The sequence below is a fragment of the Asterias rubens genome, chromosome 17 (genome assembly GCF_902459465.1).
Source record: "Asterias rubens chromosome 17, eAstRub1.3, whole genome shotgun sequence".
Lineage (NCBI taxonomy): Eukaryota > Metazoa > Echinodermata > Asteroidea > Forcipulatida > Asteriidae > Asterias > Asterias rubens.
The window spans coordinates 1,132,471-1,151,951 of record NC_047078.1 but is presented as its reverse complement, the minus strand read 5'-3'; the positions used below and the strand labels follow the sequence as shown (position 1 = coordinate 1,151,951).

Here is a 19,481-nt window from a genome sequence, read left to right as displayed (position 1 = left end):
CTTCCTTAAAAGCCTCAGACGGTGAAGAATGTCATCATAAAACAGCCGTCTGTCCTAAGTCATCAACGAACCGGTGTCTTTCCAAAACTGTATTTTATTGTATAAAAACGAACGTATTAAAATAGTTTTATATCTTCATAATCAAATTATTTGATAATATTGTTAGATATTTTTAATTATTTAATTGTAAAGTAAGTTTATAAATGTATATGAAAAGATTAAATTTAACATCTACAGTTATTTTGAAAGGGCTTGACCTCTGACATGCAACAAGCAACATGGAAGAAATCGGGATCACAGTTTCTAATAAAGACAAGGTACAAAATTTGTAATTTTTGTCTAGTTCTTGCATAAATAAATGTAAATTTAGTAGCCTGCTTGATACAAAAACATAAGGCGTACTTTTATATGAATTTGTTTCTTCAATGGTGATTTTTTCTGCCACTAAAGGTGCGTTTTGAGTGTCGGGCAAAAATGCCTTGTCACTCAACAAGGCTCAACAACAAACCGAACGGCCATGACGGCGACATACGGACGTACATACAAAAATGTGCAAGAAAATCTAGCATTGCCAAAATTGATAATAGTTTTAGCAGGACGTAGGCCTACTTCTGTATATATTATTTTACAACAGCATTCATAAGTAAATGGGTTAATACTGCCAGTACTGTGAGTACAAAAGTAGAACACACGGTTTTAACAATAACCTAATTTTAGATTTGGTATTTTTCGACCCGTATTTTTTAATTAATTCGTTTTAAAAAAGTTTTATTTTTTTAGTTAGAATAAATTCTAACGTCTCCTCGTTGAAACAATAGCGGAACGAACCTCATTGTTCTTGGAGTATTTAGATTCAACTTTAGTTGGCTGGGTGGTTAATTCAGAACTATTTTAAAAACAGTTTGAAATGAATTGGGCCCTTTTGCCACAATTATTGCGAGTTCATTTTGTCCAAATAATAAACCGCTCAAACGAAACACTCAAACAGACTGGGTAAGTTTAAAGTAGTTTTAGGTTCAAACAAGAACAATTGACTGCAGTGGGATTTGAACCAACGATCTCCTGTTTAACGTACGTACTACATGTTCATTTTTTTTTTATTTTACAGGATGAAGTTCCTTCAAGCACAGGATCTAGACCAACCACAACAACACCATCAAGTATCTTAGATACGCTAGACACAGATGACCTTTACACAAGATTCAAAGTAAGGGGCGAGTTCAGAGTTACAGGTTTTGCTGGATTTCTTTCTGCTAATAGACAAGTGGGCAAGAACACGTGCGCCTCTCCAATTCCATTCTGCACAACTCTGCCGCGTGCGCCAAGCATACATGCACGCATGTCGGACCTTAATTTGGCGGACTTTTGGTTGCGCAATGGATTGTGATGGTCAATATGTAATGGGGCGGGGGCGGGGCTTAACGGATCGGTCTATTAGGCCTATCATCAGTATCAGTGTTGTAGCCACTGTGGGCGGTGCTGGGTGGCATGCCTAGGGGTAGATTTTACAAAGAGAGTCTTAACTAAGGACTACTCTTTAGCTCGTTCTAACTCGAAAAAAAAAGATAATTCTTTAAACTCTTTGTGAAATCTACCCCAGGACTCACAGTTTTTGCCCAGCACTCAGAGCAAAATGCATTGTGCCACGCAAAAGAGATTTCCCCCTAGAATAAATCAAAATATTGTTCACTGTGCATTGATCTGAGACACAGCTAATATTAAGGAGTATCAAATGTCACAGAGAAAGAACACAGTCAAAAGGCCTTTCATCTTATTGCATGAGCCTATAACACAAACCGTTTGGAAACCTGGCATCATGTCTGTCAAAGCTTGCCCTTCAGCAATAATGCCCCCAAAAATTTAAGAAAAATAAGTCAAAGGGAAGGTATGCGTTTGGTAATTACTCAAAACAAATATTAACTTAAAGACTGACTTGAAAAGAACTGAAAAGCATTGGAGAGCTGTTGGTAGTACGTGTATACAACATTGTGGGAAACGACTCCCCCTGAAGTAACATAGTTTTTGAGAAAGAGGTAATTTCTCACTAAAATAATAAAAGACTTCTAGCAAGAAGTCTTTTATTCTGATCTGAAAGGGCACAAATTCGTCCAACAAGGGTGTTTTTTCTTTCATCATTTTCTCGCAACTTTGATGACCGATTGAGCCCAAATTTTCACAGGCAGGTTATTTTATGCTTAATGATGGGATACATCATGTGAGAAGACTGGTCTTTGACAATTACCAAAGTGTACCTTCCCTTTAATGTTAGAGCGCTCGTAAGAGGATTTTAGAGGATTTATGACTGTCGTGGAATTAATCTTCCAGTCAAAGTCAAAAGACAAGCGCCCACTTATATTTTGTCTTGCCCCTCTTCCACAGAAACTTCAGCGACAGATAGAATTTTACGAAGTCCAAGAGGAGTACATCAAAGATGAGCAGAAGAATCTGAAGAAGGAGTTTCTTCATGCTCAGGAGGAAGTCAAACGCATCCAGAGCGTTCCTCTCGTTATCGGACAATTCCTAGAAGCCGTCGACCAACACACTGGCATCGTTGGCTCAACAACAGGTCAGTTGCTCTAAAGCAGGCTGGGCAGGGTTCAAATTTGGGACAGTGTGTGCAGTGTAAAATACTTAGCTTCCTTAAAACACCTACAGGCGATTTCACATAATGCTAGGATTATAATCCTATCTCGAGTTAGTTAAGACGAGTAACTCGCCCTTACTTAGGATGGGTTCAATGCGTTGTAATGTCTATTGTTACAGAACTCGTCTTAATTACTAAGATTAATCCAAAGTTAGGAAGAGTTTGGTGAAATCGATAGCTGAATCCTTCCCTGGGTCCTTCATGCAGTTTGGTGTAACTTTTTTCAAACCCGAGGCTTTGAATTAACCCATGGCACACACGGCAGTTTAAACGGTTGAAAATGACCAGCAGGAGCTGTTTAAAACAGGCTGGCTTCGCGTGTTGGGCGCGCGCGAAAGGCAATTCATAGCTATTAATAAGATCGCGTAATAATATGTGTGAACACGCACCACCGCTGTTCAGAACGCACCAACGAAAGACATTTGGTTTTACGCATGCGCGGCTTTCAATGGAAGGTCAACTTGAAATGAATTATTCATAAGTTGTGACCTACCGCTGTATTTGTACGTTTCCGAACGGAACAAAGGGTAAAAAAAGGTACTGAATATTCATATTTGGAGATAATTTTGACCAATAAACAACTCTTTAAACCTTACTCTTGTAATAATAATGACTCACCCCCTTGTTATCCGACCCCTGACCGCGGGAAAGCCCTCATTTTGTTGACAGATGTCGTCTGCCTGCGCAACGTAAATCCGACTTTATACGGTGAGTTTGGGGGGCGTTTATGAACGAAATTGAATTCATTTGATAAAAGAAACATATTTTTTGTAGAGAAAAAACACATTTCTGTTAAATTATTATATTTTCATGACTGCAAACCCCCTGGATTGATCAAAATCAGCGGGATTTCCCTGACGTTTTGTTGACTTCTGCGGCTGTTCCGCGGTGCACATAGTGCGTGTTACATGTACATTTACACATTGTACACGATAGTTCGCAGTGTTTTGTGCATGCACACCACAAGAACGGTCGCTGATGATCGGATATTGTATCCAATTGTTCATTTTGTTAGTGGGCTTGGTCAAAACAAAAGTCCCCCAATATGCAATTTTGAATACATTCTTTTGAATTTTCAATATATTATTAAAAAATAAAACGATGATAAAACTATTCTATTTTTTTAGGTTAATTTAAGAAGGATTCTATGTTTTATTCAAAATACAATGTTTACAATTTGTTTACTTCTTAATCTCTTGTCTTAATAATGGAACGGTGTTACTTAGCTTGATTAATTAAGTGATAAACAATTCACAATTATGATTTCCACAACACTTACCCCCATACTCTAACATCAGTATTTATCAAATATAATTATTTTTTTAATTTAACTTCTTTGATAAACAACAAACCATTTTTTTTATTGGAAATTATATTAATATTATTTTACTTTGATTAATTGATTTTCACACCTGTACATTTTCTTATGTACACAACAAATCCCCAAAAGGAAATTAAAACAACTAACAATATAACTGCTTTCAAATTTTACATTTTATAGGTATAGAATAATATGAGTGCCCAGCATGAACATACAAGAAATCTAGAGAAATTATGCAGAGTGTGTGGCAATGCTATCCGAAAATGGAAAAACAAAAGCAAAAAAAATAAAAGATGCAGTGCTTACTCAGAAAAGATACAAGTAAAATATGGAATTAATATCCAAGCTGATGAACATCATCGCCATCCCTCACAAATCTGTCACCTTTGCTACTCAAATTTGTTCCTTCCAAAACCCCATCACCCCCCCAATGAGTGGCCTCCCCATCCTGAAAGAGGAACTTGCACTGTGTGTGCTAAAGTTGATGAAGTGAAAACTGGACGGCCTGCAGCCAAGTATGCCAGACTGGAACGACTCGATACAGATGAGGCAACAGCCAAAGAAGTAGTTTCTCAGCACTTCAACACTTTGGCTGAGACAACCACAATATTTGTTCGTGACAACTTCACAACAGATGAGTCATCGATATGTTGTCAAATTTGCAGCCAAATATTGAACAGACCGGTTGAAACACAGTGCCATCACATTTTCTGTTTGGACTGCTTACAAGTAGTGTTTAACCGGTCATCATCGTCATCAGTACTTTGTCCAAGCTGTCACAAACATACAAGTCTGAAGGACACCAGCCCTGTCCGAGAATATTTTTTAAATATTCTCGGAAATGCAAAAGTCACCTGCAGAACCTGCAACCGAAGCAGTTGGCTAAATAGTACATCTAGCCATGATTGTAAGGACCCTCTGACATCACAACATATAGATGAACACATATTCAGAGACCTCATCAAGAGAAATATGTCTGCGTCTGGAAAGTTGGGTCAACAGGTGACATCAACTTTGTTGAAACAACAAATACAAAGTGATGGAGGAACAGTTAGGCTTTCTACAGGTGGAAAGGTAAGTTTGCATTAGTTAAAATGATGAATGCCTAATTCATTACAAGACTAAAAACGGATGTTTTTTAAAAATAAATGTTTAGTTTTATGTCTGCATTTTAAAAAAAAGTATTCTGAAAGATATCTTTTTACTTTCATTCCAATTACAGGCAATGTATGTTCAACGCATAACTCATCCGAGAAAGTCGAGCGATGACGTTTCAAAACGAACACTCTTTCGGCGAACAAAACTTGTGAAAGATAAACTCCAAGAAGTCAGTGGGAACAAGGCTACGGAACAACTAAGCCACATGCTCAGAACAGCTACAAGGCACGATCTTCAGCATCTGTTAAAGAAGATCAAATTCACCACATATATTCCACCTCTAGAGGAACTGGCTCTAAAATCTGACATAAGTCTGTCATGGGCTGCCCTTCGTGAACTCAAGCTGTAAGATTTATAAGATCATCTTTTTCTTCTCAACTTTTAAGAAAGTTTCACTGTGGTAATATATGAATATCAACACATAAAAACTAAAACAAATAAGTTACATTTATGTGATAATCTTTAAATTGTTCTTTTGTTCCCAGGTGGTTGAGACAGTACAATATTATTATGGCCAACGAACAGACAACCCGAAAAGTCAGCCAAATGTCTGTTGGACAAGACATCTTGGAGGGAGAGAGACTGCCCTTTGTTGCCAATGATCACGGAAGCCTTGTCAGCAAGCCCGCTCCCTGTGTCTTCATTACAGACTTGAAGAAATACGTCTTGGGTCTGTTGGATGATTATGAAAGGTAACTTTATGGATTGAACGTACTTTCAACTGCAGGAAATTGTAATCACACACTTGTTGTAGCTGAAAACATAGATACGCAAGTACCCCAATAACTATAAAATAACACTTTGTTTCTTATTACTTTTTAGATGTGGAAAGTTGCAATGGACGGAAGGGATGCCAAAAGAGGAGATCTGGTTGAAGCTAGGAGGGGATAAGGGGGGCGGGAGTTTCAAGATGATGCTAGAAGTCGCCAACATAGCCAACCCTAACTCACGCCGTGACACAAGTGTCATTTGTGTCTACGAATCATCGGACACTGCCCCAAATCTTCATATCGCACTTGAAAAGTACAAAGAACAAGTGGAGTCAATATCTAATACATCATGGAGGTACGCTTTGATAAATTCAAATACCTTTTTTAAAAGAAAAACAAAATAAACTAATCATGATTTATGGCACTTACATTTTTTCATTTTTTCATCTTAGGGGAAAGAAGCTCGTTGTGTTCCTCTTTGGAGATTACGAGTTTTTATGCAGGATGTACGGTTTATCAGGACCAAGTGGTAAGTAAAATCCAACACTCTGCATTGCAGAACACAAATAGAAAAATTAAAACAGTTATAAACAGTATAATTGTGTAAGGTCATCAGTAACTTCATTGCAATCTGCTCTCTTCAGGTCGTCACCCCTGCTTGTGGTGTTGTATCACTAGTAAAGATATGGCTCTCCCAAAAGCCAGTAGACCACCTAGCGATGAACGTACTCTACAGAAGATCTCCAATGACTACAAACGATTCACAGACGCTGGCAGCCTACTCAAGAATGCCAAGAACTGCAACAATGTCATCGGCAAGGTGTTCTTCGACATACCAACCACTTTTGTGAGTAAAATTGAATATTTAAACCAACAAAAACCAAAGGGGTTTGTTATTTTTGTTCTATTTTATATTTAATAAATTGATATGCTAATAGTTTATTTATTTTATTATTATGTTGTTCCTTTTGCTATAGGTCTGTCCACCATCACTGCACATAAGCCTTGGTGTATGGTTCAAGCTATTCACTCTCTTCGAAGAAGAATGCAACGGACTGTTGGAAAATATTGTTGAGGCACTGGCAGAGAGTCCCAAGACAGTACCCTCCTTAGCCAATGGACCATTCCCATTGTACGTGGCCAAGCGCTGTGAGGTTGTTACAGCAAAGAACAGGGCTCAAGAAATAGCAACTGAGATTGATGAGCTAAGAGAACAAATGGCAGTGGTAATGTTGATCGGTGAAGATGTTGATGTAAATGAGGTGATGACCGACACAACAGATCAAATCAAGACACTGCAAGAGGAATTGGATAGACAGGTAATTTAATTTTACTAACCTCAGCTCTGCATAAGTATTCAAACACAGGCAGTTCCGCAAATCATCACTGTTCTTCACTGACATCTTTGTCATGATAAAGCATCTCAACCGACATTTACCTGGGTAATGGAAAGATTGAATCATTATTTTCATATTTATGTTCATTTGCAGGAAGCAATAGCAGCTGCCAACATCAAACAACTACCCTCCGAGCAAAACCCACTACTAATCAAACTGGAAGAGACACTTCAAGAAATTAAAGTCAGGCGGCAAGCTTATTATTCAAACACATTCATTGGCAATCATGTGCACAAATGCCTAAAGGTATTGTAAAGCCTGTTCATTTGTTGATATTAAAAATATAGTTCCTTTAAAGAACGTAGACATTAATAGCTTGTAAATATGTTGTTGTTTTTATTGCTATGATGTTGTCTTTTGTATGATCTTTTATTAGGAGGTGAACATCCACAAACTAACATCGGTGATCACTGATGAAACCTCTCGGATTTGTCCAGCTAAAATGAATGAAGCAAAATGCGTTGCAAACAAGTTTGCATCAATCTTCCATCTATTTTCACAATGTCACAACGTGTACAATGCGAGCAGATATCTCAGTGAAACAGAAATTACAAAGCTTGGTAAGTGTGAAATTAATACGTGTGACATTGCTTTTGAATTTCTTTTCCAATAATTTCAGAATTATTTTGCATTACATGTTTATCAATATAGACATGCTCTATTCTTAATGTTTGATTTATTTTACTTGCCTTATAAATGCAGATGAAAATGTTCGTGACTTTCTGCATTTCTTCCGCTGTAACTTCCCTTCAAAGTCAATCCCACCCAAAATGCACATGATGGAAGATCACATCATACCATTCATCAGACGTACTAAACACGGCATGGGTCTGCTGTGTGAACAAGGAGGAGAATCCATGCACGCTGTATTCAACATCTTGGAGAGACGGTTTGGTGGCACACGCAACACGAAGAAGAAGGACCCCGATCTTCACAAGCTGCAGTGCATCATGCGGGAACACCTCCTCAACGTCAACCCGTCCATAGCAAATCTCTGTCCACAAAGAAAGCCACGGAAACTTGCCAAATCATCTGCTAGCAGAAATTAATCCCGATCCCAATATAATTATATATTCAATATTGGCGATTTCAAGTAGTACTCCAAATACATCAACCAAGTTATTCACTTTAATTTATGATGTTACTTCCAGTATCTCATGAAAGTTTGTTATTTTACTGACAAAAGTTGAACGAAAAAATTGAAAAACTAAAGTTGTTTGCGTACCTGTGACTTGGCCACACCACCACCATGGATGGAGGAATTGAAGGAAACGTACCCACACTTGAGTTTCAGATATTGATAAAAATCATGGCACCCCCAAAAACCAAGCCAAGCCAGAAATTGTCACATCGTTAGTTATTTATGTTTGACAGTTTTACGGTTTTATTTCTCAGTTGCCTTATCTCAAAAAAGTCTTACGTATCCTCTATATGTGATATGGAAAAATCGAGTGCATTATTCATCATGGTAGACCCATACAACTACAGTATCTACTCAATTACAAATTAACCACCTGTATTGTTTTGCCATGTGAAGCGCCCTCCTTGTCATGACATGTGCTAAAAATGGGTATTCACAAAATAAACAGAAGAGTGTTTTGAAAGCGTTTGCACTTTTAATTATTGTATTAATATATTATTAAATACATAATACTTACGTGTGAAGTCCATTTTTCCCGGAGGAAATTCACGTTACTTAGATTTTGACGATTCAAATTGGCTAAAAAAACCATCCCGTCACAGCCCCAGCTGATACAAATCCACACACACACCGCCCACGGTTTACCATTCCATCCACACGGCCGCATAAAAAAACATGGCCACTTGTATTTTTATTTAAGAACTATGACCTCTTTATCATAAATATTCATAGCTTTGGTTCGATAGTTTAATTGGTCCACTAGATTTGCTGTTTTGAATAGGGGCGTCTCTCCGAACCCTTTTCGGTTACAACCGTTGTTTTGTTTAAGATTTTGACACAAGAGGGCGCTCTTCAAGCAGCAGAAATCCACGCATGCGCAAAACAATTTGTCAGTCGGAAATCAGCGGTGGCACGTAATGTATGTTCAACACCCGACGAACACTAAACATTTTCGCAAAAGATTTCAAAAATTTGCAGAATTCGCCAAATAGCAATGGAAACAAATGGCAGATTGTCTAACATTGTGAAAATGTTTTGCCTTTCAACAAAAGGGTATTTATGAATGGAAATTAAAGAGTAGTGACTCGTTCTTAAAGGGTGGCTGCAGTTTTTTTGTTTATAGTTTGAACGATTAAACATGATTTTTTAAACCTGAAATATTTTTTTCTATTTTTATTAAACGCGCAAGTATTTTAAAAATGGTTTTCAAGAGATTAGGGGAACCCACCCCACCCCTAAAAGGGAGCCTTCATTTGCATAAACGTGATGTCATGTCGGTCACCCGAGCCGTCGGGCCCCCTGGCTGTGTGCATATAGAGACGTGTGCACTGTGTGGCCTGGTACCTAGGCACGTGTAGTTAGGGACCAGACTCTTTTTGCCGACGATATGTTTGAATTCCCGACGTGACGTCGATGGTAGGGGGCGGGTACAATCCACAAAAGGGGGGGGCATGACTTATTTGCTAATTACAGAAGTGAGATAGGTCGGGGGAAAAACAAAACACATTTTATTGATGTTCAATACATAATATATCAGAAATAAATGACAGCAAAATTAACTGTTTTATTTGAATTCACTGCAGCATCCCTTTAAATGTCCGTTTTTGTCTTCGGCTCGGGCTTTATCACACAGCCACGATCCTGCTGGTTTTAAATGGCTGTTTAAGAACTCGTTTCTACCCTTTATTTGCCTTATTGACACACTGATTGTTAATTGACATATATATTACATTGAGACAGCTGCTACACCTGTACATCAGTGATTTTCAAACTTTGGTTCATAAAATAGACAGCAACAAAATGTGAACCCACGATTGTGGCTGCACACACGTGCATTAAATTCAATATACTATTGTTTCTGAAATAGAAACTTTGATTGGCTGTTATTTTCCCGCTTCCTTCTGGATCCTTCCCTTAATCCCTTTCCCCTCTCTTTTTCTATAAATGGATATGTATTTGTTTGTACTTGTTTTATGCCTCTGAAGAAGTTCCGGTTTGGATCGAAAGCTACGGCCATCTACCCTATATTAAATTCAATATACATTTTATATTTTCAGGGTCCAACTCCTACGTCAGAATCTTGAGCACACTAGACAGGGAATTATTGAAGCCAAGTGCCTCTGTTGCTCTTCACAAACACAGCAATGCGTTGGTCGACGTCCTACCACCGGAGGCAGACAGCAGTATTACTATGCTTGGAGCTGGTATGTTGGCAACATGCAGGGATTGATTTCTCCTTCTTTTTTTTAGTTTTTTTTTACTAAGATCAAATTCATAACAAAATGAAGATAAAAGCATATGGAATTCTCCAAATTGCAGAGTAGTGCTTTTAAAGGGTGTATGTAACTTTTGTAGGACAAAAAAACACAATGTCCACAGATTTACACCAAACTTACACAGTTTGAAGATAATGATAGTAGAAAGCTTCCCTGAAAATATTACGTGCTGAGGTGATGTAGTTTTTGGGAAATGAGTAAAAGAATGTCATGAAACTAATTTTTGTCTCATGAGACGAACATTATTTTAAGCATTTACAAACGTATTTTCATGACATTGTTTTACTCATTTCTCAAATACTGCAGCACCTCATCAGTAAGTAATATTTGAAGGGAAGCTTTCCACTGTCATTATCTTCAAACCCTGTAAGTTTAATGTAAATCTATGGACATTTTGAAATGGTACCCAAATCCTTTAAAACCAAAGATTAATGTATGTAAGCAGGCTTCGTACCGCTAGCTTTTGTGCTCACACGCTTTGCGCTCGCAAGCTTTCACGCTTTGTGCTCATAGTTCAGGTTTTTTTTCAACAGCCTATTACATCCCTGAACATGGGAACGAGGGAGTTGGATTTGAAACTTAGCATGTTGGGTGAGGTTTGCAGTTACACCATGTGTGAGCCTCTTTTGAGCAGTGTGGGGGAGACTACTCCAAAGTTTAATGGCCTCAAAAGAGAAGGTTTTTTCATCAGCTGATGCAGGAGATCTGTAATGAATTTTGTTCTTGAACGTTGCTCTCTTCATTCCAGATGAAAAGCCAGACGTTTGTTACTCAGACATTGGTGGTATGGACATCCAGAAGCAGGAGATTCGAGAAGCCGTCGAGCTCCCCCTGACTCACTTTGGCTTGTACCAGCAGATCGGTATCGATCCACCTAGAGGTGTCCTCATGTATGGTCCCCCGGGGTGTGGTAAAACTATGCTGGCCAAAGCTGTAGCTCATCATACCACTGGTGAGTAAACTGACAATAATTTACAGGCCTGTGAAATCTGTGCTTTAAAGCGGATTTCCGCTCTTTTTAATTTTTCCAGTCCGCATTTTTCGTGGGTTCTGCTTTTTTTCCGTTCCTTGTTTTTCTTGTGAGCTCCGCTTTTTCCCGTTTCGTAAAATGCTCCGTCTTGGTCTTTCATTGGAGCCGTTGTTAATTTTTCGTTCAGCGCGATGTCTATTTTACATTTACTTCAATGTCATTATTCAATTGCACCAACAGAGGGCGCTTTACTAAAAAGCCAACACCTTGAGACAAGATTAGGCACACGTGGTTTTCCCCCATGCGACGTCTGTACGTACGTTGTGTGTACAGTGTGTATTTTTTGCGACAAGTTATGCATAATATGACAGTCGACGACGAGGACTCATCGCGCTTGTGGATTTATTTCCAAAGGAATGCTACAAAAATATATTAAAAATGAGGATGCACAACACATTGTTACATGTAAGAATTGTGGCCTACTGTTTCTGTGAATGTGTTGTCTACGCTTCAGTTTTTAATTAAAGCCTTTTATTACGTTCGTAATTTTGGCCCAAAGTCCGGACAACAATTTTCCACTTTTTTTTTCATGACCCGCCCACAGGCCTGAGTTTAATAGATGCCTTGCATAACGCAGAATGTTACACGGACGCTGAATTCATGCCGACATTTTTACTCACAAGCACAAGGGACAGCTATTGTCCAATCATTTGCCTCCTGTAAACCCCAGTGACGACGCTTTTTGACCCCAGTGAGGGCGCTTTTTTAGCACGTGACATCACATGCAAGGGGTCTATAATAATAGTATTAATAGCCATTTGTAACGCGCCATATCTGTCAACTTGACACTTCTGGCGCATTTTATACAAAAAATGATATTGGAACTACAGTACAGTCTTGGCATAAAAAAAAAAGCTACAAATTAGAGTTATCCAAACAGAGTTAAGCATTGACAAAAGAGAAGTTTTGAGTTGTGATTTGAAGTTTGTGAGGGAGGCTAGTGGGGAGCGAGTTCCAATGGTGTGACCTTAAAACAGAAATGAGTCGGTGTCCCCAATGAATGTTGTTTCAGCAACTACTTGTCCAACCTGATCTCATAGGGTGTCTGATTAAGGAAGGATTCTGGGAAATCTTTCAAGGGTCGGAGTTTACAGTTTATATGATTCTCACTCTTCTCTTAATCATAAGCTTCTCTCCACTCAGGGGTAAATGGGTACCTGTGAGTGCAGATCGGTTGTTGTGATTGATTTATCCAAGCAGCGCATTTGTTGCACAAGGCTTTAAACTCCCCAGGGAGCTGAGATGGTTTCAGGAATGATTTAAGGCCCAGTGACCAGGGGTAATAAATGTGAAGTGCTTTGGGATGCCCTTGGGGCGTGAAAAGCGCTTTGTAAAATCTAACTATTATTATTTATTATTCTCTTTGCAGCTTCCTTCATCAGAGTAGTGGGCTCAGAGTTTGTCCAGAAATACCTCGGGGAGGGTCCGAGGATGGTTCGAGACGTCTTCAGGTTGGCTAAGGAGAACGCTCCGGCCATCATCTTTATTGACGAGATCGACGCCATCGCTACCAAGAGATTCGATGCGCAGACAGGAGGTACATAGATCCTGGTTTGGTTTTGGTTTGGTTTGGGGGGGGGGGTTTCTACAATTGAAATAACATCTCTAGAGTTTGGACGCGTAAATTCAATTCCATCTTATAGTTTTCAATAAACCATGGTATCTAACCAGAATTTCTTCGGAACAGGATGTAATGTTTTAGGGAAAACAATAGATATCAGGTTTTGTTTTTTCGTTTTCGGACTCATTTTGGATGGCAATCAAAATAACCAATAGTGACTTTTGTGAGGTCTTGAAGTGCAGGGAAATATAAAATGATGGAGCTTTTAAGAAAGTAATTTCATTACCTGTAGGGTACTTGATTGCAAGGGGCGTAGACATTTTTTTCCAAAAAGGGGCAAAGTTTAACAGAATGTTGTTGTTTTTTTACTTTTTTTTCAAAAGCAATTTGCTAATATTTGTTTATTTTTTATTATGATTGTTATAGCCGATCGAGAGGTGCAGCGAATTCTTCTGGAGTTACTCAACCAAATGGACGGATTTGATCAAACGGTCAATGTGAAGGTACGTCAAATATAGAATTCTGAAAAAAAATCAGAAGAACTTAAATATTTCAGTGTTGAGAACTAAAGTTACACACACACAACGCTCTGTGGTGCAGTCACTGTGTGGACCTTGCTTTGTTCTATACACTTAAAGGCTGTGGACACTTGGGTAATTATTCAAAATAATGGTTAGCAAAAAACTTACTTGTTAATGAGCACATGAGAGCTGTTGATAGTATAAAACATTGTAACGACTCCCTCTGAAGTAACGTGGTTTTTGAAAAAGAAGTAATTTTCCACAAATTTGATTTCGAGACCTCAGAAATAATAATAATAATAATAATAATAATAAGGAAAGTTTATATTGCTAATAGTGCTCAAAGCGCATGAAAAGAAGAAAACAGAAACAAAGCAACAGAGGGAAAAGGGAACATTGGGAAAACAAAAGAAAAAAACTACTGAAAAGCTGTTTGAAACAAATTAAATTTAATTTGTCTTTAAAAGTGTCCACGGTGCCACTATTCTGAATGTGTGATGTCAACTGATTCTATAGGAGTGGTCCAGTGTGCGCAAAGGACCTGTCCCCCCAGTAGATTTTGAGGTCTCAAAAATAAGCATCTGAAAGCATACAACTTCATGAGACAATGGTGATTTTTCTTTCATTATTATCTTGCAACTTCAACGACCAATTGAGTCCAAATTTTTCACAAGTTTTTTTTTGTATGCATATGTTGAGATACACCAAGTGAGAACACGTTGACAATTACCAATAGTGTTCAGAGTCTTTAAGGAAAATCCTATTCTTCAACACTATGAATAATACTGTGTGTACATAGTCCCCATAGTGTTTCAAGTCCCTACATTATGTGGACTTCTTTTATTCTCCGATCCACACTTTGGATGTAGCCTTAGATCACACCTGCATGACTTTAGTTACTAAGAGAGGTTTGCCGTAACACCTAAAATATTCCACTTTAGAGTAGGAATGGTTCTAAAAAGAAGTGGTGGTAAATAACTTAACATTTCAAGCAGTATGCTCTGTCTGATCATCTTCAGGAGTCGCTAACCACTGGTTCTTTTTACAACCAACACTACTCTGTAATAAGATATTCACATGGTGTTACCCTAAAACTCTCTTATTTGCAAAGTTTCAAATCCTGATTATGACTTTTGTTGTTTACCTACCAGGTTATCATGGCGACGAATCGAGCCGACACCCTAGACCCCGCCCTCCTCCGACCAGGTAGGCTCGACCGCAAGATTGAATTCCCGATGCCGGACAGACGACAGAAGCGTCTTATCTTCAGCACAGTCTGCATAAAGATGAACCTCTCGGATGAAGTGGATCTTGAAGATTGTATCCTTTGATATTAATATTTCGGCAAGAAATCTGTGGGTGCGTTCGATTAGCTTCCCGGTGCTCACTCGGGTGAGCCCCTGACAAAAGCTAATCGAACGATCACTGGCCCTCTCGTTGTGACGTCATGCACCTCGGGCCAGTCCCAAGTGACCTGTTCCACAAGCAGGGCACTGGGGGCTGACCCGGGTGAGCCCCTGGAATGACGTCAAAGCTATTCGAACGTACCGGGGGCAGACCGGGGTTGACCGGGGGAAGCTAATCGAACGCACCCGGTGTGTCTGTCTGTGCTGTGTACATAAATAATAGTTGTATGTAATCAAGTAATATGTGTGTACTATCCGTGTGAATGGATGCAAGCTAAAAGTTACATCTGGCAGCAGGCCTGTATGCTTCATTTTAAAAAGGGCAAGGGCACCAAGGCATTTTTTCCTTGGTAAAGGGCACCCTTCTAAGTCCAGGATTTTGTAAAAATAGACAACCTATGACCTGTTGATGCCCCTTGAGTTTTTCAAAAATTACAGAGTTTTTCTTAACGGAATATTTTTGTTCAGATGTTGCCCGACCAGACAAGATCTCAGGTGCTGATATCAATGCAATATGCCAAGAGGTGAGTTCTCATCATAGAGTTAAGAAATAGAGGGCGCACTGGCCTATATACCCGGCCCGGCATGCGCGCAGGCGGCCATTTTCTAAGTTGAAAAAACAGCATCGCGTAGCATTCAATAAACACAAACTCCAATGTGAACTTCATATTCAATGCGCGTGCAGAATGACGCGCTTGTCATCTTGCGGTCCCGTCGCTTTTGTGCAAGCAGCATCACCAGTGCACCCTCTAGTTCCTATATATAACTCTATGGTTCTCATTAGAGTAGTCCTTTTCTAGCCTCTGGCCTGGTATGTAAAGGTGTGAAACAAGATTGGACATTTTTTGAATTTTTTTATATGCAAGTCGCTAGACACACAAGTCCTGAAGGCAACTTCAAGGTGTGGGCTACAATTATTTTTGTCCAGAGGCCATTGCCACCTACTCCTAGGGCTGAAACAGGGTTACCCCTTTCACAGTCCATACGGATGTAGGCTTGGGTATCATCAATCCGAAGCCTGGCTGGTAGAGCAGAAAGTACTACCTCCCCAATTTTATGTAGCAAGTGTCACGACTGGGATTCGAACCCACACTCTGCTGACCAAACACCAGAGCTTGAATCCGGTGCTCTTAACCGCTCGGCCACGACACCGCCAAGATTGGTCAAGATAACATACATCGTTGGATAATTTTACTCAGAAAGCTTACTGATTATGAAGCCCATACTAGAACCAGTTCTTCAGGGAGATATTTCCCTCTGAAATGAAGTGGTATACAAGAAAACTGTGTTTGAAAACCTGAGTAGTCTCTAATAATAATTGTTTTATTCTTGTATATGCCAATGGAAACTAAATTTCTGTGTGCTTATATAATGCGGACAATCAAATATTCTAATTCTAAATTTTAAATGAATCAATGTAAGATTCATTGAAGGATTTCCCAATAGTTATTTACGCATAGTGTCCCTAATCCATAGAGTTTCGATTGCCATTTCAAGAATACCCTGGGATTTTACCGCGAGACCGGAGCAGGGTTGCTCCCTCCTGGGGTATTCCCATTTGCCGGGGCAGACCGGGGGTAAAGCGGTCATAGTGTGAACAGGCCAACCTTTATTCCTGGGGGTGACCACAGGGAAAAGAGTTGTGTCAAAAGGGCTTTTTTAGCTATTGACAAATATCCCACTTAATTACTGCTGAGGTCATCCCACTGGTGGCATGGTTGGCTTGTGCGTAAAGCGCTCGCCTCTCACCAAGGTGACCCCGGTTCGATTCCCGGTCGGGGCCATATGTGAGTTGAGTTGTGCGTTGGTTCTCTGCTGTGCCACGAGGGTTTTCCAGACTATCCGGTTTTCCTCCCTCAGAAAAATCAAACACTTTCGATCTTGGCTGTGCTCCGTGGTCATAATGGGTTGATGTGGCTGGCAGCTGAATGCGCCCTTGCATGCCTGCTTCTCGAACACGTTGTAGCTGCGTCCTTCGCAATTCAGCTCTTAGCTGCGAGTAAGGATGATTAGCCCCCCAAATTATTAAATTATTATACTGTTTTGCTTCCCTCTTCAGGCTGGCATGCAGGCTGTCAGAGAGAACCGCTACGTCATCTTGGCCAAGGACTTTGAGAAGGGTTACCGTAACAACATCAAGAAGGACGAGTCAGAACACGAATTCTATAAATAGTTTCTTTAAATTATGTGCCACCACTTTAACTAAACATCATTTTGGGGAGTCAAGAGTGGCTTTCAGTCGAATGTGTAAATCACCGGTCAGACCCAGTTTGATACGGTGTCTAGTGTTTTAACGCTACATACAGTGGTGTCTATTTCTGCCTTTCATCTATGTGGACCCTGGTTCGAATCCCACTTCAGACCAGAGCCTTCAGGTCGGCTCATCAGTAGTTTTTTTCCCTACCTTTTACCTCTGTGGACTCTGGTTTAAATCCCACCTCAGACTGGAGCTTTCAGGTGAGCTCATCAGTGGTGTCTTTCCCTGCCTTTCATCTCTGTGGACCCTGGTACGAATCGCACCTCAGACCAAGGTGTTGTATGTGGTTTCAGTACCTACCTGATTGCAAGGGATTGCATGGGGTTTTCCCGATTGGGGTTTTCCTCTCACATCTAAGACTCATTTCTTCTTGTTTCCTACCCATCCTGTTATTGGCGCTAATTGTGCTGTTGGGTGTGTAGTAAATTAATATGTAGTAAGGACCTGAGAACAAAATAAGTCTACATTATCTAGGGACTTGAAACACCGTGTGAGTCGCTGCTTGTTTAATTAAGGGAATAAAAGGGTAACGACAGGTTCTTCATCGTTTAAAACTGGCAGGGTCGGCGGCCGTGTGATAAAGACCCGAGCCGAAGGCGAGGGCCTTTATCGCACGGCAGCGACCCTGCAAGGTTTTAAACGAATGTTGGGTCTATTTCATACAAAATGTCCACTATTAAGTATAATTTGTATGAAGTAATTTAGTATTACAGATAATTGTAAGAACCCAAAAGCTATATAGTATTTCAACTGTTTTTGTTGCCAGGTTAAAACTTGTTGTCATGTTTTGTCAATATTTTGAAATAAAACATTCTTCACTCAAATAGGATTGGTTATATTTTCTTAATTTGTTCTTAATTTTGGGAAACTCACGTACCCCCCATCCCCCAACCCAATTCCCTCGCCAACTAACTTCTGAAAGCAAAAAGTTGATATGTTGAAGTGTGGACTATTGATTGAGGCAGAGAGGTTGGGGGGGGGGGGGGTGGTTACAGGGCAAGTGATGGCCTTTGTTTCAAGAGATGTTTTCGCATACACAAACCAATGTACAATGTATTATCTAGAAATGAATAATACAACAGAGGGTGCTGTGGCTAGTGTTATACAGCTTGTTTACTTGAGTCCGAATGTTGTCGTAGAACCAAGACTTGGCAGTTGGTGGCTTTCGTGAATATGCATGACCGATCGCTAAAATGGACCACCGATCGTGTTTTATCAGCGCTCGCTAAAGTTGATCACCGATCGCATAGGACCACCACCGATGACAAAATTTGATCACCAGTTGCAAAAGACCATCACCGATGATTAAATGCCTCTTTGGCGTTCCATACGGTTCAACCATAGAGGAAGAAATCAACGGGCCACCACTCTGCTGGGACTTTGGTTTATTTCACAATTAATGTAAACGCACGTACATAGTGTGACCATGGTCCAGGGTGCAACATAAATTGTCAGATAATTGATGGTGCGTGACAAAAAGAGTAGGCGTACATTTTAACAATTTTTACTGATATATTTAGACCCTACAGAGGCAAATTAAAATTACAAAATAAAATATATAAATTTAGAAATTTTGAGAAACAAGATTGAAATGGAGGAGTGTCGTCTCGGAGGACGGCCGAGAGAGGAGACTTTGGTAATAAATTGTCGATTATTTGTTTTTGTTTGGAAAATGTAATACTAGAAATAATGTCCTTTGTGAATTAAAACAGGCTAGGAATGTGAATGAGTTTCCTTATGGAAAATTGCAGATGCGAGCTGGTTGCCTGTAAATTGCCGCCTGTGACATTGTAGGGAAAGGGAAAAAAATATCTGTTTATATGGACATTATATGCAAGTTCCACATTTATCTCGGTACAGGACCCCTGTAGTTTGACGATCAACATGGTCATGGTGTGCGTTGATAATATCATTCTATCTCCATGAAAAAGAAAGTTAAAAATAGTCCTAAAAAAACGTCCATTAGAATTTATCTTCACTGTCATTGTGCGCTGGTATAGCTAGCAAGTCTAATAGAATTATTTGTACTGCATGCAGCATGCAGGCCGACGATACACAC

At 39.6% G+C, this 19,481-nt stretch overlaps 2 protein-coding genes across 2 annotated transcripts; both read left to right on the top strand.

Annotated features, from left to right (window-relative positions):
* Positions 1 to 265: 265 nt before the first annotated feature.
* Positions 266 to 18,246, top strand: LOC117301381 (26S proteasome regulatory subunit 6B). The gene is made up of 10 exons (XM_033785328.1): positions 266 to 317; positions 1,109 to 1,207; positions 2,380 to 2,566; positions 10,429 to 10,575; positions 11,396 to 11,599; positions 13,047 to 13,214; positions 13,665 to 13,741; positions 14,911 to 15,079; positions 15,634 to 15,689; positions 17,225 to 18,246. Exons 1-10 carry the CDS (start codon positions 279 to 281, stop codon positions 17,336 to 17,338), a joined length of 1,260 nt encoding a protein of 419 aa, XP_033641219.1. The 5' UTR covers positions 266 to 278; the 3' UTR covers positions 17,339 to 18,246.
* LOC117301380 lies at positions 3,042 to 6,377 on the top strand. Its single transcript, XM_033785327.1, has 5 exons — positions 3,042 to 5,039; positions 5,188 to 5,468; positions 5,609 to 5,815; positions 5,946 to 6,188; positions 6,286 to 6,377. Exons 1-5 carry the CDS (start codon positions 4,158 to 4,160, stop codon positions 6,368 to 6,370), a joined length of 1,698 nt encoding a protein of 565 aa, XP_033641218.1. The 5' UTR covers positions 3,042 to 4,157; the 3' UTR covers positions 6,371 to 6,377.
* Positions 18,247 to 19,481: the final 1,235 nt, after the last annotated feature.

Coding starts and splice junctions, on each gene's coding strand:
- LOC117301381 (XM_033785328.1), top strand. CDS start 279: ATGGAAGAAATCGGGATCACAGTTTCTAATAAAGACAAG. Junction 2,567..10,428: donor CATCGTTGGCTCAACAACAG/GTCAGTTGCTCT, acceptor TTATATTTTCAG/GGTCCAACTCCTACGTCAGA. Junction 15,080..15,633: donor TGAAGTGGATCTTGAAGATT/GTATCCTTTGAT, acceptor ATTTTTGTTCAG/ATGTTGCCCGACCAGACAAG.
- LOC117301380 (XM_033785327.1), top strand. CDS start 4,158: ATGAGTGCCCAGCATGAACATACAAGAAATCTAGAGAAATTATGCAGA. Junction 5,040..5,187: donor GGCTTTCTACAGGTGGAAAG/GTAAGTTTGCAT, acceptor TTCCAATTACAG/GCAATGTATGTTCAACGCAT. Junction 6,189..6,285: donor ATATCTAATACATCATGGAG/GTACGCTTTGAT, acceptor TTTTCATCTTAG/GGGAAAGAAGCTCGTTGTGT.